The sequence below is a fragment of the Nipponia nippon genome, unplaced genomic scaffold, assembly GCF_047370975.1.
Source record: "Nipponia nippon isolate SJK-2023a ecotype South Korea unplaced genomic scaffold, ASM4737097v1 scaffold_4, whole genome shotgun sequence".
NCBI classification, from domain to species: Eukaryota; Metazoa; Chordata; class Aves; order Pelecaniformes; family Threskiornithidae; genus Nipponia; species Nipponia nippon.
This window is the reverse complement of record NW_028262358.1, coordinates 40,860,662-40,887,192: the sequence shown is the minus strand read 5'-3', so window position 1 is coordinate 40,887,192 and position 26,531 is coordinate 40,860,662. Positions and strand designations below refer to the sequence as shown.

Genomic DNA, 26,531 nt, shown 5'->3' with positions numbered 1-26,531 from the left:
CTTCACTGATATGCATTGGCCTGAGGTTTCTTGACAAAATGCAAAATCTCTTATGACTACAGTATGCAATTTGTGCTCTGAGGATAAGTCTAAACCATCAGAAATGCCTCCTCTCTTCCTTTTCTTTCTGCTCTTTTCTCTCTTTCCTCTGCTTCCTCTCCTTCATCTTCTCCTTTTCATAGGGATAAATCTACCCTTTACTTTAAATGTAAAGCATTAGAGGTATGGCAGCATTTTAGCAGAGAGATTTTTAATCAGAGAATTCTGTATGTATTATTTGAGTCTGTAGGCGGGTGAGATGTAATCCCTTTTTCTGTCTCTAATGGCGGTAAATAGCAAATCTTCGTGTAAGAATGAGGTAACTATGAAATAGTAGATCTGGTTTTACCTCCTCACTTCTGGCTGCATACAGCTTAAGGATTTTCTATGGCAGAGTTGCAATTGCACTCTGTGTTTAGTATCCCTTGATGGACTTTTAATCTATCTGTTTGTAAATTACTTCTGAACCCACCTAAAAAGGATATTTCCATAGCATCCACAATTTTATACATTTTGTGAAAAAGTACTTTGTCTTGTTTCTTCTAAACATGGTGCCCTTTTTTTTATGCGTTATGAGAAATTATGAACACTTGCTCTAGAAAAGTATCTTTTATTAAGGTATTTCCCATGGATAGTGTTTCAAGCAATTGTTCTATAAAAACGACTAATTTTTACATTGCTAGAGCCAATCTGTATCAAGAGCATCCATAATCATACGTTACTACAAGATTTTTTTTGTTTGTTTTCTACCTGAAGACAGAATTGTACAGATGGGACATAACTTCCAGCACACCATAACTTTCCTGTGATAGCATAGGTGGCACTGCATATATGGCAAGTCCTTGCTGGACTTAAAGCCATAAGGCAAGGCATTAGCAAGTGGCATAAAGTATAAATTCATTAGCATATTTCCATTTTATGTTACACTGGAACATCACATTATTATTTGAACCTTGAAGATACCCAACACCTGTTCTTTACACGTTATCAACAATTTCCATCAAGTATTTTCTTAATACCATCCTAAAAACAGTGTATTCGGTCCTTTCAATTTAATAAGCTCCTATATGGGAACATTTCTGGTTAATACCTCTCTTAACATTGTTTTTACTTACAATGTCACATTACTCACAAATTTTGCTTATGTCAGGCATTACAGACTTTCTTCAAGGAGGGCCTGGAGGAAATCTGTGAAATAGTCAGCTGTAGAGGGTATCAAACATCATATAACTGCCTTCTAGTGAATTTGCCTATAAGCCCTCTTTATCAGATCAGATCAGAACTTTAGGCCACATTCATTTCCTCTATTATTAAATTCAACTTGTGAGAGGTAAATTTGAAATCTTTTATCTTTGCATGTCTCCTGTTTGCATGTTACCCTTCTTCATTACTTCCCCTTTCAACATGAGAGCATACTTAAAGGTGAAGTCCTGGCTTTGCTCAGCATTTCTTTGAAACTCTCTAAAAATAGGGGAAGGGGGGGAAACACATTTCTGGATTTGCTGGTACATGTTATACAAGCTAAGTTCTTGAAATGGCCGGCTGCCATCAGACATGCTGAAGTACTATGTCATTACAGCACTAGTCAAATTCTTGTACTATTCAAAATTGTGTACCTCATTTCAAACTTCTTACTGCTCTTTGTATGGGATTGGAGAGAGGTGGCATAATCTCTTGTGTAGATGTGGCAAGCTAGACACATATCCTATATAGAGTAAAATATGCTCTATGGGTATGAAACAGGGACCAGTTGAGAAAAGTACTTCTGAATTCATGGTGACTGTCAAACTGACAGTCCTTTGTTTAGGGAAGCAGAAGAGTAGCAAATTATGTTCAGGCTCGTTAGTTTATAAGAGAACTGAAGGAAGCTCTGTTTGTTTACTGGAGTGAGTATCTTTTACTCCAAAACCTTCCTTGAGTTTCCGATGCAATCAGACTAGTTACCTGGGTTACCTAATTACACCAGCAAGCACAATATGGGGTCTAATAAAACAGGTGAAGCCCCTTTAGTTTCCTTATGAAATCTGTGTGGGATTTGCCTGGGATAAAATTCCCCAGAACCCTTTCTATGAGCATTCCTCAAATTTTACCAAGTGTGAGCTGACTGATGACAGCCTTTTAAAATGCCCTGTGTATAAACTTTCTTGAAAAAAACATACATTTCACGTAGAAGATGGATATTAGTGAGACTATATTGACTGCTGTCAGTGTGAAATACCAATATTTGTTATTTCTCTGTTCAGAAGAATCCTGATTAAAGTGTTAATGTGCTTTTTTATTTATTTTCTCTTGTGGGGAGAAATATTTAATGGAAAGTAACTGCAAATTCATCCGTGATGGAAGTGGAAATTCAGTTATGGAATAGACAAAGATCAGACTATTTGAATCAGCTTCAGTCTGACATTAATTTCTTTACCTTGACACAGCCTTATCGAGTACAGTTTGAAATATAATACTGCATTGAAAAGCTGCAGTGAGTTTTTCACTTTTTTGGGTTTTTTTTCTGTTTAGCGGGAAATCTGATGGTGACATGTATTACAAGCTATCTATACACTATGGAACATAAATCTAAGCTTCTTTCAGGACAAAAAGGATAAGATTTGTTTTACAGGTAGGCTGGGTATAGAGAAAGAGGTGAAAAATGAATTAAGAAAACTACTGACTCCTGGAATTCTCCAGATTTAGCTTACACTGAAACAGAATAATTGTTGCATTGATCAGCTGACTGTTGTCTAAGCCCAATTTACATCAGCCATAGCTTCAGCATCAGCTTGTGATCTACTGTAATTGTGGTAACATCCTATCTGTAATGATTGGACCAAAACAGATCTTTCGAGGCTTATTTGAATGGGTTCTAATAAAACAAAATGGGATTGGTTTGTATCCTACATATTATGTGGTGGTGGTCTTTTTAAATTTTTTTACTCTGACAATCTACAGTTTCAAAATGGTCCAGGTTATCCTGGAGAGTTACTAATGTCAGGAATGAAGCCAGTGTTCTTTGTTCTTCTGACTATGCCACAGGCTTATAAGTGTAACTGCACTACAGCTCTGAAGTCTCCTCACCCATTTTTTCACTTATTGCCATTCAAAGATGTACACATTTACTTACTGGTGACGATCACAGACTTTTTTTTTCTTCTTCCACCCATATCTGTAGCTCTTCCTTTTTTTGTTTTGTTTTTTTTTTTAAATTTTTAAGTTGACTGTAGTTAACACTTGACCAGCCTATGTCCCACTTGCTTTTCTCGTCCTCCTTAGCCTTTTCATTCCTTTAAAGTGAAAGTTTACTTTTTCGGGGGGGGGGGGGGGGGGGCGAGCAGAGGGGGCGGAGCAAATCTGTTCCTTTACATGCTTGAAAACTCTATTGAAATGGTAATTGGCCTTTTAAGACTGGAAAGTATTCTGGGCATTCTAGTTGAGACCAGCTGTTGTGTGAGAGAGATAGTGAAAGAGACAGATATTCCTCCCTTACCTGATACATTCATTCTTATTATGTTCATTAGCCTACTAGTTATATTAGACGAATCACATTTATAAACTGCAACTTGGATATATCATTAATTACCCCCTGTGAATAATGATCTTTCTTCAGCTTCCTTTTTATCACTTAATTTTTCAAATGTATCATTAATAACAGTTACTTTCTGTAACATCCTAAATAACCATCATGGTTTCTGCTGTCTGTGCTCCAGTTTTCTAACGATTTTTTTATAAAAGGACTTTATTTTATCCCTGTTCTTCTGAGTTCTCCTGCTACTTTTGGCACTGCTGAGCTTGCCCTCAGTCTTGAAAGTCAAGGAAGAGGGATACACGTCACTATGTTCCTTTGATATTTCTCTTTTATCATCTCTGTCTCTCCCCTGCCGCCCTTTCCCAGAACTCTATCCCTGACCCTTTGTTATCTCTTCCTACTCTCACAGATCTATTTTTTTCAAATTTACCTCTCCATATCTGGCTTCTCTTTAGCTTGACAAAATCTTCCAAATATATTTCCATGACCTAAAAGATCACGGCCTTGTGTGAGTGTTCTTATTTCTTTGTCTTCCTGATGCTTCTCTTTTTCACGTACCTCCATGTTCACGGGTTTCCTAAGTTTCCAGCAGTCTCCACAACAATATGCCCATACTCAAAGGACACTTTTTATTAAAAAAAAATTAAAGTAATTTTAAATCTTCTCTTTAGTTAAATTAGGATCTACCCTTAGTCATTTACTGGCTTCAAAATATAAAAGACCTATCCTAGAGAGTCTAACAGCCGTCATTTATCCATGACTTGGGAAACTGACCTCTGCATCTCTTTCCTGAATGCAGTTTGCACTTTGAAAGCTCTATTTATTTAGTGGCATCTAACAACAACATCTGAAAGTTGTGTACATTACATTTTGCTTCATGTTTTCTGGTCTTTGTCAACCTCTGGTAGACATTATGGGGTGGGGCTTGTTGGGATCTCCTGTCTCCATGTTGGAGTCAGCAGAAGCCATTTATGCAGCTGTAAGGGATTTCTAAGATGCCCTTTCTTTGGGCAGTGTTCTGCCTGCTGGGCAGAAGCAAAAGATCAGATGTGGCACCACCTCATGTCTACAGGAAGTGTGACAGGACACACCTGGGTGTCTCACTGAGAACTTCCACCTCTGTTGGCTTTAGGGCAGCTACTGGCCTAGCCCAGCCACTGCATCCAGCATCCTGTCAGGACTCAGGGGTGACCTGATACCAAGTCAGTCTATCATTAAAGAAAAAGTCCTCCCACTGAAATCTTAGTCCCCAGAAAGGTGAAGGGCCTCTTCTCCACTGCTTGGAAAATGGGAACATATACTTAAGAAAGTAAAACATCACTCCTATCTTCAATAAGGGTGAGAGAAATGATCCATGGAAGTACAGGACATCTAGCCTTGCCTCGATTCTTGGTGAAGGTGATGGAGCAACTAATTCTGGAAACCATTTCCAAACACGTGTATGACAAGAAGGTGATCAGGTGTAGTCAGCATGGATTTACAAAGGGGCAATCACAGAAATGCTTAACCAACCTGACAGGATTCTACAATGAGGTGACTAGCTTGGTGGGTAAGGGGAGAGCAATGGATGTTGTTTACCTTGACTTTAGTAACGTTTTTGAAAATGTCTCCCATAACATACTCATAGACATGCTGACAAAGTATGGGTTAAATAAGTGGGCAGTGAGGTGGAAAGAATACTGGCTGAACCCCTAAGTGATACAAAACCCAGCTGGAGGCAAGTCACTAGTGGTGTATGCCAGGTGTCAGTACTGGAGCCAATACCATTTAACATCTTCATTAATGACCTGGACAATGGGAGAGAGTACACCCTCAGCAAATTTGCATATACAAAACTGGGAGGAGTGGCTGATACGCCAGAGGGTTGTGCTGCTGCCAACAGAGGCCTGCCAACAGGCTGGAGAAATCAGCTGACAGGAACCTCATGAGGTTCAACAAGGGAAGTGCAAAGTCCTGCACCTGGGAAGGAATAATCCCATGCACCAGTATACACTGGTGACAGACAGTTGAGAAGCAGCTCTGCACAAAAGACCCTTGGTCCTTTGAACATGAGCCAGCAATGTGTCCTTGTAGCAAAGAAAGCCAACAGCATCCTGGGCTGGTTTAAGAAAACAGTTGCCAGCAGGTCAAATGTGGCGATCCTCTCTATTCAGGATTTGAGACCACACCTGGGGTATAGTGTCCAGGTCTGGACCCCCCAGTACAAGAGAAATATGGAGCTACTGGAGTGAGTCCAGTGAAGGGCTATGAAGATGATTAAGGGGCTGGAGCACCGCTCATATGAAGAAAGGTTGGGAGAGCTGAGACCTTTTAGTCTGGAGAACGGAAGACTCTTAACATTGTGTGTAAATACCTAATGCGGGGGGGAATGAAGAAGAGAGAGACAGACTCTCCTCCATAGTGCCCACTGACAGGACAAGAGGCAATGGGCACAAATTCAAACACATGAAATTTCATCTGAACACAAGAAAACACTTTTTTACCATGAGGGTGATCAAACACTGGAACAGGTGAGTTTGTGGAGTCTCCATCCTTAGAGATATTCAAAACCCAACTGGACAGAGTCCTGGGCAACTTGGTGTAGCTGACCCCCTTGGAAAGGGGGGTTAGACTAAATGATCCCAAGAGGTCCTTTTCAACCTCATGACTTTGTGATTCTGTGATTCTGTAACACTGTCTTTATACATATTATAGGTGGAAACCTGCTGCAAGAATATTAACTGATGATAGTGGAAAGAGTACATCTTTAATTTTGGGGGGAAACACTCCATTATAATGTTCTAGCCACACCGATTGTTTCAGAATCTTTCTATTTAATACTAAGAGGAATGTAAGGGGCTGTAATAGACAGGCGATGTATTGACTGATGTTGTATGATAGATAATAATTGCATGCATGGTATGGAGGGAGCTGTGAAGTGAAAGATGGAGAGTAATGTTGTGTAAGAATATTTTTTTTGTAAGATGTACATCTGAATCTCTCAAAGAAGAAAAACATGAGTTCTGTTATATACCATGAAAAATGTTGAACTAGAAAAAAGTGCAAAGTCTTGTCTTGCATCTAAAGGGGCATTGCTTTTAGAACTCATGGAAGAAAGTGAGTATATATAATGTTCATAATATGAGAAAGGAGATTAAAAAATATCTGTACAGCTGAGTGGTGCTGAACTAATTTCCTGAGGAAGTGACTAATCTACTCTTGGGTATGGAGCTTGAGGTTTAGAGAACATTTCAGCTGAAGTATTGTCACAACCTGGAAGAGAAATGAGCTACTTACCTGAATATCCTGTCTGGGGATCTCCATCATGATCAGTACAAATGGAACATTGCCAGCCTTAGGGAGATGGCTGAAAAAGAATTTTAAAAATTGACTTTATATTCCATTTTTTTCAGGCAAATGGGAATCAACATATCTTTATGGAAAAGCTCTTCTTCTGTGTAGGCTAAACATTATGCTACTTTGAATCTCTCAGTTTATAAATATAGAGAAATCTGTTTTGTCTGCCTTTTACTGTTTTTTCTTCTAGCTGAGGTCTAGCTTGAGGAAGCACAAGTAGGTAAAACTGGAAATTGAAGGAAATTGAAGATGACTTTGCAAACAATCGTTACAAGGCAAAGCTGTATTAACAGCTTTATCAATTAGATGGTTTTTATTCCTAGAAGCCCTGTGTATGTTGGCTTCTTTCCAAACACTGAAGAAAGACTATGCCTTAGTAGCAGATCTCAGCAATATAAAGTCATACTGACAGCTAATCGTTAAGGCAAATAACACTAGGAAACTTATTAAAATAATATTAAATGATAAAAATGTCAGATAAATATTTGACTCTCTCTATATAAACATATATTCCAGAAGTAGGTTTGTTATAAATTGCTCGTTTTGTTCTATTTTGTTTTGTTTAGATTTTTGGCTATTTCATAGGAGAAAGTGATGCCATGTCTTCCCAGATGAAAGAAGAAAACATGGTTTTCCTAGTATCTGAAAAAAAGCAGATTACTCATGCAGGTGACATACTTAATCTTGTATCCAAAACTATTTTTTTAATGCTGTGTGTTGCACACTTTATTGAAAGTACAGTAATAAGATCTCATGTCTGTTTTTGCTTATTATTCATGCTTCTTCTTCTTATGTGTTCCAGAATACATGTTTTTTTACTAAAGTCTTTGTGTCTGAACACTCCACTGCTGTCTTGCCCAGTTTTCCATTTTCCTAAATTATTTTGAAATTATGAATTTGTCTGACTCAGGCTATTTATTTATGCAGTTATTCTTTGCTTTTCTGTATTTTTTAAATAATGTACAAAGAACTAGCACGTCTATAATGCATTAATGATATTTAAAAATGCAACATGATTTTTTAAATCAAGTATAGGATAATCTATGATATAATGCATTACTGCCTTGGAGTTGGTACAAATATGCATTTCAGGAAGACAAAAAATAGTCTTGAAATTATGGTTCTATTTGTTTAGATTTTCTGTGTCTGTAAGATAAAGAGTAATATTTTGTCATTGACAGTTGTCAAGAGACAAGATGTGATAAAGGGTATAATGAAAGTGCCCCATCTGGATTTCACAGTAACATCCTCTCAGAAAGGAGTGCTAACTATTTTTAACAACCAGGTAATTCTGACTCAAACAAACTTTTTTATTATTCCATTAGGCAGTATATATGGGAACCAAGTGAACTGTGATCTAGCATGCAAACTTACCCATAAAAAAAGCTAGATATCTTTTTTATTAAAGTTAACTTTTTCTATGTTTTTAAGTACAGTAGGAAATATACATTGTTATTTTCAATTATAAACCTACTGAATAGTCCACAGAAGTTGATAGAAAGTAGAGATGGCTAATAAAACACATTCTTAACAGAAGTTAGTTTAGTAGAAAATAATCTGTGTTTCTTTTTAGAAAAAGCTTCCCTTAATACAAAATATGCTATTGGAATTAACTTTTGCATATACAGTAGAAACCGGAGAACTACTTTCTACAGCTATTGAGAATATCTAGAATGGACAGAAACATTTATCAGTTGTTTGCAAAGAAGAGTTATTCAATACAGCAACATCTAGAAGCTTGAAAGTCAAATTTTCTGATAGTCTGCATGACACTGCTTCACAGTTACTCCCCTCATCAACAAAGCATAAGGAGATCTGTACCATTTGAAGTAGAACTTCAGGCTCAAGATGCTGTTAAAGTAGAATTTGTAAATGAGTCTCCTAGATGATTATATTACTATTTAGAGGTATGCACTTCTAGATGCTATGAGGTACATCACACATCTATGCTCATCAGCACTTTACATTTGTACAGTTTTAATACAACCAGTTTATTAAAAAAATGTTTCAGACAATGCAGTAAAGCTTTAAAGCAGCACTAATGCTTTCTAGGGGGTTCAGCTAATTAGTGCATAATGCTTATGACAGGAGCATGTAAAGCAAGAACGGACTCCTGTGGATGATTAAACAACAAAGCAATACTGCAGCTTTGGTAAATACTGAAATAATTTATTTGAAAGCCTAGTTCTCTGTCCTCCAGAGCATTATCCCTCTTACGTACCTACAAAAAATAATTTCACAAAGTATAATGTTAAAAATAGCTCTCTTCCCCACTCCCCACCTCCCCATGCTGTTTTCAAGTTGAATTGCTGCCTCCTCATAGACTGGACTGATGTCACTCTGACATCAGTGAGTGCAGCATAAATGATTTTACACCCAGCTGCTTAACACAGTGAATTAGGGACCTGAAATCTCACTTATAAAACTGTACATTCTGAAAATGACTAAGGCATTACGACAGCAGTCGTTTACTAATGATATGATCTCTGATCTCAGTTGATCTGAGCAAATGAATTTTAACTTCATTAGAATTGTTCTGATACATCTTGATACAAGGAAAACTCTAGTTCTTTAGCATTGCAGTCATTTGAGTCCTGTTGCTAGAATGTCACCTCACATCACAAAAGTGAATATAGAGTTGGCACCTTTTGCATCATTCTTCTTCTCTCAAAGACCAAGGATTTAAAGAGACCTGTCTTAAAATCTCAGCTAGTGAGTTGCTTTATCTAGCTTGTCTTTGCGACATATTGGTAAGGGAATATAAAGATGCTTGCCCTGAAGATGCTGCTTGGTGGGACTTGTGCTCTGGGTGGAGGGGCCAAAATATGAGTTCATGAGCAGTGCATTGACAAATAGACAGAGAGGCTTATTTCTGTATAATTGTTGCATTTTTAAAGTGCAGGTTATTAAACATATGGTGTTCTTGGATGCACGTATATCCCACAGAACTCAATGTGTTCCATGTACATGAATGAATAATATTTTGTCTGATATAATTAGCGTATCTAATATGCTACAGAATTTAACTGTGCCACTTCTGGGGCATTTGACTAGTAAGAAACATACATGCGGGGGAAGAGACAGGGCCATATCCTATACATTCACCCTGGTGTAAACTGATGTCCAGTGCAACCAAGCTTTCCACAATATCAGCTTAGTATTATTCTCTTTGCTCTTTGGAAAGCAAATATAACTTGACAATTTCCTTAATGGTTGTGTTATATCCTTGGAGTCAGTTGACAATCTAGATGAGTTTTTACTTGATACTGAGTAGACTGAGAATAGTTAAAAACTTCAAAAAAACCCCCTAATTTACAAATAAGAATAGGAACAATAAAGAGGTAGCAAACCATCACACAGCTTGTCGATCTATTAAACTTCAGTTAAATAAGAATTAATCTGATTTTTTATCAGCAAATAAGTAATGTCAGTCATGTTAAATGGCATTAAGAATGCTAAATTTAGTCTATATACATCAGGATAGCTTTCAAAATCATCTCCTATTTCACCAGTGACAGGCTTCCATCATCCACTATGTAAATTGCTAGTGAATCTAATTACTGTCTAAAAGAGGGCTTGGAGACTTTTGTTAACCCTGGTTGCTGTGATAAGAAATCCCATGTTCTCTTACATATCTGCAGCTATCGGAAATTGAAGTGAAGGCAAAGAAATATTCATTTGTAGACCATCAGGTTCTCTATTTCAGGGCTAAGCATTGCTTTCTGCAACAAATGTGGACCTAATATGCTTCAACACCTGTATGCAGCTCTGCATTATTAGCCATTTCTTGCTTACTCTAGAACATGAGACAGATAGTTACCCTTCTCAGGATCTCAGACATGGATGCTGCCTTGATCAGCACAGAAGACCAGTAGGAGTAGGCAGCCTTAAGGAAAATTCTCTGTGTATGTTCTAGTCAATGTTACTGTAGATAAAGCCAAATCTGATAACAGTGTGTGGATATTAAACTCTTGTTTAACAATAGTTTTAAACTCTGCTCAAAGACTGTCCATGATGACACTGGGCATCACACTTCTATGGGAAGAGAGACATTGATCCTGGCTTCTTGGTTTATGAAATGTGGAATTGCTGGGATGAGAATGAGGCACCACTGAGTTATTACTGAAGACGCGCAGTGACAGGAGGAGGTGAAAAAGCAGCTGTGCGTGTTTCAGAAGGGAAAAGGTTGAAACTGCTTTTGAAAACTGAATAGTGGTTTTGTTAAAGGACAAAGAAGGTGACTCTGTCTCTACTGGATGATGGTGACAGGTGTGCCTACCACTCTGTGACTTTAAACACTGTAGTTTTTGACTCACATGCTACGCTGTCCACCAATAGTTAACTTTGCTGAAAGATGCTGTACCAATATGGGTATTCCTATTTGCAGCCTAACATGCTACCTCTACCTGGTATTTTGCTGGCACTAGTTGACATGTCATCTGGGCCAGCATTAGCCTGGGTTTCTGTTTGCCACATCCTACCTCCTACAGGAGCTGAAGCTGTTCTAGCTGTGAAGGACCATAAGAAGCACAATTCCATGAGAAAAACAGCTCATCTGTGTTCCACTGTAAAAAATGGGCATTATTTTACTTATTTTGCTCACTCCAACATCTCAATTTAAAAAAAATAAACGAACAAACAAACCATGAAACAACTGTGAGAGAAAGAGGGGGTTTAAGTTCCTCACTACATATAGGGGAACCGACAGTAGGTAGGTTAAAGATCTTTCTCAGAAGATCTTAACCACGAACTCTTTCTGTTGGCTTATTGTTCTATTCTGCCTGTGATACAGGAGAACTGACTGTATTCAGACTTTTAATTTAATTGCTAAATTGTTATTATGACAACATATTTTTCTTTTTTCAGATGAGGGTTCTGGCAACCACCAGTGTTGAAGTAAGTTAATTTTCCCCCTTCTGTTAAATCATTTGAATTAAAAATCAGCAGGTACTAAAGTGAAATAATTAGAAACTGAGCATTATTCTAATGTTACTTCCAACCTTGAGACTTGTGCATATTTTGGCATAGAGTGCCATAGGTCAAACAGATTCAATTTATTTCTTTCAGTTATAGAAACAATTGAGTAACTTGATTTCTTTCCTCTGATAAAAAGAAACCTCAGATAAATGCTGCTTCTTCTACCAAAATGTCCCTTACCCATTACCTTTCCAGAATTTTTTCTTCTAAGTTCCAACACTTAAGTTGTCACTGTAAAATTTTAATAGGAAAAATTATAAGTTCATTAGTGAAAACCAGTTCTACATCTTGCTAGGTAGATTGGTTGGCTACATGGTGTATACTTTAAAAGCTCATTTTTACCCTGGGAGTATCACTGCAGACTTTAAGTAATGAGCTTCCTTCACATGACCTGCAGACAAGAGAACTGTCATCAGTCTTAACAAAGTTACATGACTCCTTGCCCTAAAAGTCCATGTAGGTATCTCGTGCCAGGGGGCAGTGCATTTTGTTGATTACCTGTCACATATTGTGGATGTTCTAAAATGCAATAGAAATATTCCAGACCACAGGCCCTACTACTCCAACTCAGAAAAGAGCTCTGGGCCTGGGTTGCATTTAATTTGTCGCAAGGACTAATCTGACCTGTGGAATCAATGCAGAGAGGTAAACTGTGAGAAACGTTCTTGGGACCTATTGACTTTTGGAAACTTTGACTAGAATCTGCTTAGAACTTCTCCTAGAGCTGTGTTACAGGAGTGAATTTTAGTAGTTTGTTCCTGGTTTGATTGTAGGAACAACTTCCCCAGTCCAAATATGCCAAGGTAGGATGAGAACAATGTTTGGTTCTTGTCCTCGGAGATGCCAAGGGGAAGAAGCTGGAGTGCCAGCCTGATGCTGCAGTGGGCTGATGTGGCTGCAGGGTCTTCTTCCTCTCTGAGCACTAAGCACTAATCTTAGAATGATTCCTCAGTGGATGTGGAGGTCTTTTTGCTATGGCAGTAGGACAATACTTGGCAGCCATGGCAGAATTAGGCACTGTTGAAGGTCATTTCTGCCATAAAAAATGTGAAAGGAGGATATGTTTAACACAAAAGTCTCTCTCAGTATTATGGCGTGATACCATAATTGTTAGGATTGTGATTCCAAACATACAATACCAAAACCTGTAGTTTTAGTATCAACAGATAACACTGTTTAGTATCTGTGAGCACCCACTTCTGTTCAGCTCTGCACCAGATCTGTGTGCCCTAGCCTGATCTGCTGTCTCTGTTGTCATGTGCCACTCTCCCATCCTTTCCCAGCTGAGATGTTTCCACTTTTTCAGCCTTCCCTAGAAAAAGGAAGAAGTGGGTTAGAAATAGTTTGGATTCCTCCCCCTTGGGAGGGAGGATCATTGCTGCTGGGGATCACTGGATCAGTTGGGATCATTACTGCTCAACATGGCAGTCTCTACCATAGGGTGTAAAGTCTTTCAGGGGAAAATCTTTGGCTTCCTAGGGACATCTATTGACTGGGGAGCTGGCAGTTAGTGAAGAGAAGAGAGATACCCATGCCCACAACCTTATGAAATCCTCCTGGCTCTGTGTCCGAAAGATTTAATGGTATTTGGTGATGTCATGTTACTTTGTTGTTGTTGTTCTTATATTCACTTTTTTGGTATCAGAATTGTGAAATTTTCAGGTGGTCTAGTTAAAAACAACCCTCTTCTGCTTCCTGCTCTGCCTTGTCTTAGGGAATAGGCGATCTTATTTAACATTCTTATTTAAGTGTTTGCACTGAACAATCCTGTCCTTAGCCAATTTACCTTCTTCTCACCCTTCCTCTAACTACTACACTGAAAATGGAATTTAAATGGCTATTACTGGGCTCGAGGTTGAACGTTTTGATACTTTTTAAAAGATTCTCATGTTTGCCGAACATAAGATTTTAAGCTATTTTGTTCTTAAAATGGAAATTCTATATCCTTATCCCAAATCACAATGAAATAAAATTCTGGATTGTTTTGAGAGAATAAATTCCACTTTCCAGGCAGTTGAAATGTATGATGTTATTAAATTTATTAACTTGGGAATTTTTGAGAGATATATCTCTCAGATTGGGTTGAGGTTTTTTATTTTAAAGTATGCTTATTAAAACTGAAGCTTTGCATTTTAATAGCTGTTATCTAAACACTTATTAAAAATCAAAGGCCAATATCTATGTGAGTGTAAATCATTACCCACCACTTATTTATTAAAGATACAGTGAACTATACTAGTTGAAGACCTCAGCACCAAATGGTTTTAATGTACAACTATGAATAATACCTCATGATTAATTTCTGAATAGCTAAAGAGAGAAAGCTGCCTTTGCCTTGCAGGGCTTACATTTTTCTTTTTCAGATCAGCAGAAATAACAGTCCATTCTTTTCTCACTGCAATTATTATGCTATTTTCATCTGTTTTAATATCATCATCAGTACTGGCACGAGCTAATCGATCAAGCTATATATTTGTAGGCATCTTTGTGCAAATGAAGTTCAGAGATAAGTTATTAGACTCGAAACCTACTATCCACTCCTGATAAACAATGATGCATGTAGAGGGTGGCTAACAAATTGCAGAACAATCCTTAGGTTCCTCTACCCTCTACCATTCAGTGTTCTCATTCTTAAGGTGTGTCAAAACAGGGACTTACTCAATCAGAGCAACAGAGGTTTTGGCCCTGAGGATATTGAGCCAGAAAGGCTGTGAAACACAGTAGTTCTAGAAATAAAATCCAGTGGATTGCAACCATCAGAACTTTCCCAGCATCATGATGATATAAATGGAATATGAACTATGAGCACAGATCATTTACTATTTTGTTCCAGGGATGTTATGGAGAACAGGTCGGTTCAAGAAAACCTGATTTCATTTCTTGATGAGATTACGTGACTGAGTGAAAAGAATAGAGGCATAAATATAATACACTTAAAACTCTGTACAGTATTCAACTTAGTACCATACAACTTTCTGTTTTAAAATACGGCCACTGAAAAAAAAAACTAGAGTGCATGTTAAATGGATTAAGAATTGTCCATCTGACAGGTTCCAAAAATAGTAGTTAGCATAGAAACATCATTGAACGATGATGGGAATACTGGTAGTGAACAAGTCACTTCTCTTGAAGAATGGAAATGAAATGACTTTTAAATATGGCATGGAAAAGCGTAAACAAACCCAGTGGATGAGCCAGACAAGCTGAAACAGAAACAGCTGAAACAGCTGTATTGGAAATGAAGGAGTGAAGACAGAGCCCTTGAGTGACAGGATGGAACAAGGAAATAATTAAAAGGTTGGTCTGGTGCAGCTGCCTAGTTTGTCTGTCAAGTACTGCAGTGCTAAGAAGGGAAATTCTTATAGCCTTTGCTCTAAAGCTGGAACATTTTGCTTATAGTCTCTGGCAGACTATTCTATCAGCCACTTCTCAGTGTATCAAATTAATCTATTAATTTGTGCATTGCTTTCTTCAGGACTTTCATACCATTAGTTTCTGAGTAGTCTCAAGCCACACTATAGGAGCCTATTTTGGTCAAGGACTTTCATTTTGGATCTTAATGACAGAGCACCAAGCTCTTCTGTTTACACAGCCTGTTTATTCCACAGGCTGAGGTCTTGAACAAGAACTGGCATGGAAGGCAGTGCTAGCTAACTTGGAACAATCACTCTGTCTCTGTTAGGCTCTAAACTTCTCAGTGGACGTTCTCTGGACCATGCTATGCAGGAAGCCAAAGTCAGTTATTATTGTGGTCTCTCCAGGCCTTTATATCCACTGATCTTTGGTGCAATTTAAGTAATTTCACTGGAATTGTTAGAGACAAATCTAGTTAAATTTTTCTTAAGATGAGACTCTCTCAGCTATACACATGAAAACACTTCTATTGCTGCCTGTTCCAGGATACCTCAATTTCTCTATGCTGGATCTTTCCCTGACTGGCAACTTCTAATAAACTGGTGCAATAAACACATTTTTTTCTACTTTTGCTGTTATATTATCAAATATGACTGTGCCCATAAATAATGCAAAAGGAAAGAAGAGGATACATCTGGAGTACGTTTTGCTAATTCTTGCTTTCTGCTGGCATATACAAATTGCACGGCATGTGTTGAAACCTGATTTTTTTTTTAGACTGCCAGTCAATAATTAGAAATATTTATCTTCTATTGAGAGGAGAATCTTACAAGCGAAATTCTGTCTTGGTTGAAGTCTTTGGCCAAAATTTTCCTCCTGTTGGAGTGTTCATTGCTTCTCTACCTGTGTCTTTCTCCTTTCACTAAAGTTCATTGCAGTTCAGACACTGTAAGGAAAATTTGAATGTGTACACCATGTGTTTTTATTTGTATGTGTATTAGACATAAGTTGATGTATGTAGCTGTTGTATAGATCTTGTAAAAAAAATCTTCATATGAACATGTGTTCTTATTTACTCTTCAAGCCATAAGTGGTTTTAATGCATCTTAGGTTGTAATTTCTGTCAGTTTTTCTCTCCTTTTTAGTGAAACAGTATCTTAATGATAATCATGTCTCTAAGCCAGTGGATGCCACAATACAATGGCTAGGATGCTTCACTGTAAAAGATAGATCAAGATCAATTTTACTTGACTGGTTTTTAAATGTTTACTTAACTGCAAGCAGACCTTTCCCTTGATGAATTCCCTAATCTCTGGCCTTTCCCACTCATTCTTCCTTAACTGTTATCAGACAACTGACTTTCTTCCATCTTCCAAGATTATCCTCACAGATTAACTGAGTTGTTTCTCCCAACTAGGTGAGAAATACTTGGTGTTCAACTGGGATAAGTCCCCTCTGAAGGCATATACTGACTGACCTGGAAAGATTCAGTTACCAGGATAGCATATATGGGGGATAGAACTTTTCATGGCAGAGGGGCATTTGATCTGTAAATAAGGATTAGTCATGCCTTCTCAGATCACTGTCCTGTAACGTGATTTGTTTTGTTCAATTGTTTCAAAGTAATATCAGAGATGCTTGGTTGTATTTCTAGGCAAGTATATGAAATAAAGTTTTTGGTATCAATGTTTTAAGTCCTTTCATCAGGGCTTGTTTTATTGCCTAAAATTCAACTGCAATACAAAAAAGAAAGCAAAGGGACGTCTATCCCTTAGACCCCCTCTCTCAGCAGTCAAGTGCAAAGATTCTCCTTACTGCTTGCTTTTGATCTTCCTTTTGTCTCTATACCATCTCACTACATGTAATAGCCTGCAAAACCTTTGCAAGATGCAGCTCTGTTACTTTGACTGCATCATCACACACCAGCACTACAAAATAGTAGCTTAATTACAAATGTAAAGCCAGCTTTTTCATACCAGCTAGTCATTGTTATCTGACACTATCGTAAGGACTCCAAAAAGCCACAGATAATAAAATCTTCTGTAAGAATTACCAAGCAATCCATAAGGTCCCTGCAGGACTGACATTTTCCATGTGTTTACTGTAGAAAGCAACACAAGAAATGCTTGTAAATGTATTACCACTTGCCCACAGGCCATTAGGAAGGAAAGGATCTTTCTCCTTCAACAGAGTGTTGACATCACTCTGTCAGGATTTTGGACCCTTTATACTAATAGCAAAATCAATATTGTGTGCAATAATGGAAATAAAAGTAGAAGCATCAGCAGCTGCCCTGAGTTCATCATGGGTTTAGTCTTGCGCTTTTTGCTTCTTAACTCACTTTGTGTATGTAAACTGTATCTTTAGCAACATAGGTCCCTGTTTTAGCTGTTTATCAAGTACTTCCACTGGAACTGGTTTTAGCAGGTTACAGATAGGTATAACTTACTTGAAGAACTGCCAAAAAAGCGTTGTTTAAGTCTGTGTCAACTGTTTCTTTGCCACTTTAATCTAGAAAAGAAAGTAATATGATTCAGTCAGTGTTATTTTATAGAGCTTCTAAATTATTTTAAAATAATAGATGATTGTGCCATTGCAGACATAACAAAAAACACCCTGTATTTCAATACATGAGCTTAATACAGAAGTGAAATAAATATAAAAGCCTATATAATAAACGGTGAAATAAGATTGCTGAAATAAGATTTTTAAAACTTACTGAAAGGCAAATGAACTGTAGCATATTGCATTTGAATCCCACTCTCATTTAGGAAGGTCAAAAACATTTTTGGGAAAAAAAATCAAACAGCTATTAATGTTTCAAAAAAAAAAAACAAAACAAAACAAAAACAAAAGACCCAAATTCTGGCCAGTATTGTACTGAATTTGAGTCCCTAATCTTACACTTTACAAGAGAAATTATTTTACATTGACCTGTATAATTGCAGGTATACCTGAAAGATGGCTTAATATGGGCAGAGGTACTGTAAATCTTTGTAAATTTTTGATCTACCTGCTGGGAGAATTAAAATTATTTAATACAAGTTACTTATTTTCATAAACGTTCATCTCAGTAAGCTTTGTGCTATTATAGCTGAAATTTTTACTGCCTTTTAACTTTTGTTTTGAACTAACCCATATCCAAAAAAAATTTTAATATCTGCTTTACCATGGATGTTGTAGCTTAAATTTCCTCTGCTCAAAGTGACTTTTTCAGAGTGTCATCACAGTTCAGCTAACAGTATAGATGTATTGTGTCCTCTCATGTGCAACATCTGTGCATCTGAGGTGAGTCACTGACAACAGAGGTTGAGCCTGGCACCTCTGTAACTTCACATATGAGCTATTCCTTGAGTTAGAACTCTCAGTCGTGTTAGCTGGGGCTGGATCTAGCAGCCACTACTGCACAGTATATGGAATTTATGTGGAGATGGTTTAAAATATGTACTTAAATAACAAAGAAGGTTATAAATTTACAGAGAAAATCCTTCTTCAGCTACCCTTTTTATTTTCATCAGGATACTTCTTGGATCACTGGATGTGATTTCCTACCTCACCTGAAATGTGTCGTGGCTGTAACTGAAAGGACAGCCATCATCTGGGACTATAAATCAAAAGGGAGTCAGGTAGTATGTGGGATCAGGCAAATGTTACAGAGGAAGCCTGAAAAAGATCAGTCTTTGTTTGCAGTGTACATTCACATTCCTTTTGTCTAACAGGATGAAGGCATTAACTTTGTCTTTGTATGAACTCAGTGAAACAGTGGAATTTATACTAAAGAAGGAATACTCTTTCCACACCAAATGGGATTATTAGACTGTCTTCAAAACTTGCAAGAGGAAAATTTTGTACTATTTTGCAAACAACCCCCCCAAAAATTTATTTTCTATGTATATGTGTGCATATGTGTACACATGTATAGCTAATATGTGCGCATGTGCATATGTATATCTCGGAATCTATTAAGAATCAAGGGACAGGTTTCCCAAGGAATTTAACATAAACTCCTTTGAGGTAACTTCCTGGTTTAAAGAAAATATTTCTTCATACCCTACATTTTGTTCAGGACTTTCCAAGAGCAAAAGCATCTTGATGTTAACAGTGCATGTCCAAACAGTTAAAGTTTTCTTGAATGTCTTATTGCAAATTACATTTTTTGCAAGGATTTCTGACCCATACCTTAGATTTTTCCTCCTGTTTCTGGGGCTTTTCTCGGCAATTCTGAGTTGGTTGAGAAGATTAGAGGAAGCAAAGTAAATATTTTATGATAAGATCAAGCCTTAGGATTTTTTTTTATTGTTCTCAATATTAAAAGGCCTCTCCCCAAGCTCAGACAGGTCAATGGAAGACTTTCTGTCAATCCGATTGGACTCCTGGGAAGGAAGGCTCAAAAATGTATTCTCCAGTCATTATTCTCCAGGTTTCCTCCAGTCATTACATCAGTGAGAGCTGAAAGTGTCCTATGGCTGAATAGGAGCAGTTCTTTTTCGAGACCACAGGAATAATATATAGACAGTTCTATATCCGTGTTATGTCTCTTTAATGTTCCTGTGCTACACAAACAACATTGAAGCAGTTAATTCCTATGGCATGTGAACAGTTCCCAGTTTAGGTTGGCAAGGATGCTTTAATCAAATAACAGATGGAGTCAGGCAGTAGAACCAATAAACTGTATAATGCAGATGACCCAAAATCCCATTCCCAGGACTTCTCAGTCTAGCAAAATACCACAATGGCTTGCAGCTGTAGTCATTCCCACTATCTCAATTCCTGAAAATTCAATCACCTGCCCAAATAAGTACATTTGGTACTCCCAGGCAGTATTAATAATTAGGACTCTGATATAATTTCGCTCTGTGTGTTACTGTGGCATTTTGTGGTTTGAATAATTCTTTAATTTGGCTATTTCCCATTTTCTTGTAACCAGCATCTTATTTTTGAACAGGAAACCATATACAGTCTTAGCAAATACACCATCCCACTTAGCATGGTGAGAGCCTCCCTAGAGTATATAATTAATGTTTCCTCACTGAAGTGGAAAAGGCTACCTGTGAAATAAAGCCTCACTGAAATCCTTAACATTTGCATTTCACTTCACTTGTTGATGATCTTCCATGAGTTTCTAATACTAGGAAATAGCTGTCACAGGGGAAGTTTGAAAAAACAAAGTCAAGAATTGAATACTTATGTAAGTAGATAAGCATATGTTCAGTCAACTTAAGGGCTCATGTGCAATATCTAATAAACCACCTACCATATTTCACAGAATAATTGCTTTATCATCAAACCAATGGAAAACGGTCTGCTCTGTGTTTGCACGGTAACGAAGTCAGATCACCTGGCTAAGGATAATATCCTAATGGGAGATGATAAGGGTTATGTTCACCTGCTTACTGTGACCAGTGATCACTTTGGATTAAAACAATGTAAAGCCAAAAAAGAATCACAACTTCAGGCCTTGGACTCCAAAACTTTTAACATGTAAGTTGCTTATGATAAAATATTATCAGTCATGCAATTTTTTTTTAATTTGGGTTTTCTCTGGCCTAAATGGAGGATTAGCTTTTGTGTATAAATTAACCCCACCTAACAAACAAAAATTTTCAAACTGCAGTAAGTATGATTTGCTTGTTATTGTGTGAAGGAAATGTCATCATTTTCAGTAGGAGATCTTACAAGAGATCTTACATCAGAGAGGCTGCAGAGTAAAATTCCAGGGAAGAATTCACAACTGCCGTTATCCAGTTTGACAGAGACACAGCTTTATTGTGCCCAATTAGATGGAAGCATAATTGCTACTAGAGAAGTGCATGATACAACCCTACCTTTAGCTCTGTTTGCTTTTGAGCTGGAAGAGTGGTTCTGTATCTGCCCTGGATATTAAATGCTAGCATTTTTTGTATATAATCTCACTGACAAAATCCCTATCCACCTATGGGCATATTACAGTAGATGCTAGTATATCCTAATGCCATCTCAATTTATATCCCTTGTGTTAAACGCAAGCTACATGATGACTGGGTTGTGAAAGTTAAGTATATTTCTGACCTAAATTGTTTTGGATCCTGCTCCTCAGACAGCATTCATTCATTTGTTTTGGATGACACAAAGCGACTAGAGGACAACTTGTAAGTATATGACATCTTCTGAAAAAATAGACCTTTTACTTTATAACTCTGCATGAGATCAGTGCCTTGCAAGATGCCATCCTGTTGTACTGAAGCTCTTTTCTGTAAGCGTTGTTAATACAAACAAAAATACAACTACTTAAATACTTGAGCATTTTTGTTTGTTAGCTTTGGATGTAGGAGAGGACTGTCCATATATGTTCATTACTCACAACCCTTAAAAATAAGTTACTTTGGCAGTGTTGTCTGCTCCAAATTCTCCTCAGCAAGCAAATTTTAGTTAGAAAATTCATTGCTTTGTTACATGTATATCATGTATCCATTAATTTAAAATTTATATCCACCCAAAAATATATTCAACTAAGTTTCATTTGCAGTTTTAGTTTCACAAGTTTCAGTTACACAAGCTTAAACCAAGAAAGCAATTTATTCTGAGGGCTGTGAAATGGATTTACTATGCAGCAAGAAAGGGGTTGTGGCCTCTTATTTGTGCCATATCCTTCGTAAGGCCCATCAGCGCTATAGCTGATTCCAAGCCTTACTAGCCTGTGATTTTAGAAGAGTTTATAGCCCAACTAAAAAATAAATAATACAAACACAATTTGATGTAAAAAGGAACTATAAATAACATATAGATGGAACTTTGCATTCACATATCTCAAAGCATTGTAAACATTAGATCAGCTTCACAATTCCTCTGTGAGGTACATCCAGAGATTAATAATTTTTAAGGCTAGTAGCAACAATTATGATAATCTGTATTCTCTCTTGTGTAACACAGGCCATAAATATTCAGATAGCAATTATTGAATCAATCCAATAACTTTAGGTTTTATGAGTATTACATGTCTGTTGTGGATGGGAAAAGTGACATATGAAATAATTATAGCTTGTCCAAGGTCACATACTGTGTCATGAGAAAAGCTGAGAAATCCTATTTGATTTTGCTGGGAGTTTTGGAAAAATAGAATTAATTTGAGTAGAAAGGAAAAATAGGACTTTAGAGCCAAAAATATAGTCAGAAGAGTACATGCTACCACCATACACCATTTGTTATACAGAACATTAACTGCAAATATCTTGGTAGGTCTTTTTCATTTAACACTGACTATAATTGTGTCTCCAGTTCCAATAAATACATTTCTCTAAGCAGATTCATGCAGCAGCTAAATGAAATTATATTTAGACAACTAAAAATTTACACAGCTGTTAAAATGAAATTAATAGCCCTAAAAATAGCTATGGATCAAATCACTTTGAAATGCCCATTCCATAAGTAATTATGGTTGAAATATATGATTTACTAGTGCTAGCAAAATAAATTTCCCCAATTAACTTTGCAGCAAGCAATTGTTTTTGTGCTTGAAGAGGGATGCAATGTATCTTGTCTCCTATGTGACTGTTAAGTTTCTTTGTGGATAATGGCTGATGAGCAGTTATAATCTTTTCTTGTAAAGTACCTAAAAAAAGGGAGGTGTGGATGGCATTACCAGGTGCTTCTGTTGCAAGGCCATGACTTGGGAAGGATTTCACACTGCTGAAACCTCTTATTCACACTCATGTTAGAAGAGTATCAAGACCATTCATTAAAGAGCCAATAGACAGTTATATACAAGTATTAAATTTAAGAAATAAAGGAAAAAGATGAGAAATCCTGAGGAAACTGACAATCACACATTTAAATCAATTACTTGCAATTTTATACCATCAAGAGAATTAAGACTCCTCTGTTAGAGCCCTGGAAAAAAAGCTTTGCTCCCTCTAAGTAATAGGGAGTGAACAGCCTTTTATTTACACCTGCCTAGAAAGAGCAAGCTCTTTCATTAATCCTCAAAGTTTTCACAGTCTTTTGTCAAATTTACTGTCATCCCCAGTTATGGTTTTCAATATCCGTGGTTACTCTCTAGCCCAGAATAAATGAACTACCTGCTTGTCTGGATATTAAAGAAAAAAATTAAACGTGTACTCATTTAATTCTGTATAGCTTAATTACATCGACATTTATTGTCTCCCAGGAGAGACGGGTGTTAGCCACACTATCGCTGACTCCAAAAATCAAGAAAATATTTACTTATTAGCAGCAATGTATGAAAGATGGAGAGACAAGCAGAAATTGCTCAAAGGATGGGTTTAGAAGGGACACTAAGTCAATCTCAGTCTGTGTTGGTTTTTTGAATTCCTTTGCTTTTACAGTGAATGCAACAGAATAATTCAGTTGAGTTTCAGAAATTTGCAGTCTCTTCATGTTATTATACAACACAAAATAGATAAAACAGATACTATACTTTATACAATATATTATATGTAAGCAGCAGAAAAGTAACTGCACTTTATGCAAAATAGAAGCCACAATAGACCTCCATGTCCAAAACAGGCAAAGGCAGTCAGTTTGATACTTTTCCTCAGTGATGAACTGCTTTAAGCACACAGACATGTGTGAAGGCTTACTTTGGCAATAGCTACCATTTTAGGAATCTGTTTAGAGTATGACTGATAAAGGATTCAGGTGTTCAAATCAGAGATTTATTACTTTAATGGAAAGTGTACCCTGTCCCCATTTTATTGATGCTAGTATCTGAGTCACCGTTATAAATCAATTTGCTTTTAACAAGAGATTGTATACATTATGCAAGCAGCTGTTCTATATACTACAGAAAAGTGGAATGACTGTAGTCTGTATTTTCCTAATGTTTCTTACCTGATTAACTGTTTTATTAATGATTACAGACCTGTAAAGGAATTTTCTGTCCCTAGAGGGGTCAATGCCTTCACATACTGTGGAAAAGCAAAAGTCATTGCCACTGGGGGTAAGTACTAGGATTTTTTCCAAGAGATTGTTCTGTTGTGAATTTTTTTCCCAGTTAAATAAGATCAAATAAAGCTGATTTAGTATCTTAAGAATTTAAATAACGGCTTCTGTCTTAAATGATAGGAAACAGAGGTCTTGCTTTTAATTCCTGGGAGCCCACTCTGAAAGGATACAGTTCCTGTCAGGAATCTATCAAAGGCTCAGTCTCGGTTTGATTCAAGTATCATGTTATTTATATAATGCAACAGGAGAAACAGAATGTTGAATTACCCTAAGGCACCTTTACAAGTCACGGTGGCTACTGTCTTGGCCAGGTTATACACATTACTCCTTGCAGAATCAGCAGGGCTCCCATCCTTCCCTATTACTCTTTGGCCATCCTTTCCTATTATTCTTTGGCCATCCTCTCCTGTCTTAAGCAATCACATTGGCCCTTCTTAATACTTTCTGTTGCTCTTCTCTCTGATCACGTTTCCCCAAAGCTTTACTGTTCGCTCTTTCTCCCAAAGCAGACTGCAGAAATAGCACTCTTACATCCATTTCTTCCCTGTTATCCAATAATTTTATGAGCCTTTCTATTGCAGTGGTTATATTTCGTGCTGCAGAAAAGTGGCTGGAGTATGGCAGCAGTCTTGTTTGTATATTCTGTCTGACAGGGTGGTGCCCTGGAGTGACATCAATGCTGCCTATCTCCAAGTCTTTAGTACAAAAGTCTTGCTTTAAACGTTGTTAAAAATTGTTTTGAGCACTGTATCACATAACAATTCTTATGTCTACGTTTATCAAGAAAAAAAAATGCCCAAGGCTCTCCGGTCCTGCCTTGATAATATGCAAGACAGTTAAATAAATTGGGAAAAAAAAATAAAAGACCTAGACATGGGAAATAATGCAATTCAAGTTGAATTGTAGCAGTTTACGAAAGGGAAAACTGTGACAGATATCAAAATAAATATCAGACAGTTCTATTGATTTTCTAGACACGAGATTTAAAGAGAAAGCAATAGGGCTATAGGAAAGTTATTAGTGAAAATTCTGAAGTTCAGCCTTGGAGAAGATCTTATTTACATTGATTACTTTGTCACAAAAAGTAGTCTGGAGAAATTTACTGATTACATAAAGTAGGGAGGCCCTATAAAACAGAATGTCATTAGTATTTCCTACAGGTAGAACTGGAGGATTTTACTGTAGTAATAAAAACAGGGTGAAGTGTCTGAATAGGACAGAAGGTCAATTACACAGGAACTAATAAAAGTTTCTGCTACACACTGAAAATCCTTTTTATAGAAATAGGAGAAGAGAAAGATCTGGATAACCTTACTAAGAAAATAAAAATAGCTATGGTAGGCCAGACCAAAAGTCTGCCTAGCCCACTATCCCCTCACTGACAGTGGCCAGCAATAAACACCTATGGCAGAGTACAGGAATAGGGCCATCATGCAGCAATACTTGCCCTAGGTACCTGTGTTAGTTGAAATACCTGTTCTGCAGGTAACAAAGCAGCAAATTCTCTGAATTTGACACTGGTAAAACCTCATGTTGACCTGGAATCCACTGTATGGTTGATATGAGCCATGTTTGAGAAAGATTAGTTGAATATGGAAAAAGGGTGGGTAAGACCTATCACATAGAGCCTAAACCTATCACATGGAGACTAAAAAGTGTATTTTCTACATCCTAGCAAAATGACAACTAAGAAGGAATACCATTGCTATCTACACAAATATCAGGAGAACAAATATTAGAGCAAAAATTACAGCAGTGATGTTCTGGAAGAGTCTTCTGAATAATGACAGTTGCAGAAAGAAATATCCTCCTCAATTTAAAATGGAGCTTGATATTTTTGAAAAGGATAGATTGCATATTTACCTGTGATGGCTGGAGGCTAGACTTGGAATGCGGGACCTCCTATTCCATCTAAACTGCTACCTAATCAGAATATTTTAGAAGATGCTCTTTCTCAACACTGCATTTTAATTTGTCTTGACTTTCACTGCACAAAGGTACAGAAAGCATGGGCAACATGACAAAAGTTTAATAATATTGTGTTCAAGGACTCTGTAATGATGATTTTGAAAAAGCATAAAAATTGTGCTTACTTCGAACAATCTTCCAGTCTATTCCTGGATCATAACATTTACATACCCTTGATTTGGAATCCTGTCTTGCTTGTTCACCCACTGGCCTTTATCTTGATATTAAAAGGCATCCTCCTGCCTCTCACCCTCATTCCCAGTGCTTAGCCCTGCTGCTTCCCTTCTATACAAAAGGAAATTATTCCTGAGATGGTTTACTAAGAGTCACAGAAGAGAGTGGGAATGCATGGCCAAAGACAATGACAGGGTAGGATCACCTCTTTCAGTTTCACTGTGAAGTT

General features: G+C 37.2%; 1 protein-coding gene across 1 annotated transcript in view; it reads left to right on the top strand.

Annotated features, from left to right (window-relative positions):
- The window catches only part of WDR64 (WD repeat domain 64), a 77,832-nt gene that overhangs the window by 2,565 nt on the left and 48,736 nt on the right, over window positions 1-26,531 (top strand). Inside the window, 7 exon segments of the mRNA XM_087774476.1 lie at window positions 7,456-7,558; window positions 8,071-8,174; window positions 11,756-11,785; window positions 18,739-18,846; window positions 20,487-20,701; window positions 21,214-21,348; window positions 24,076-24,155. Of these exon segments, the coding sequence (XP_087630602.1) occupies window positions 7,456-7,558; window positions 8,071-8,174; window positions 11,756-11,785; window positions 18,739-18,846; window positions 20,487-20,701; window positions 21,214-21,348; window positions 24,076-24,155 (775 nt within the window).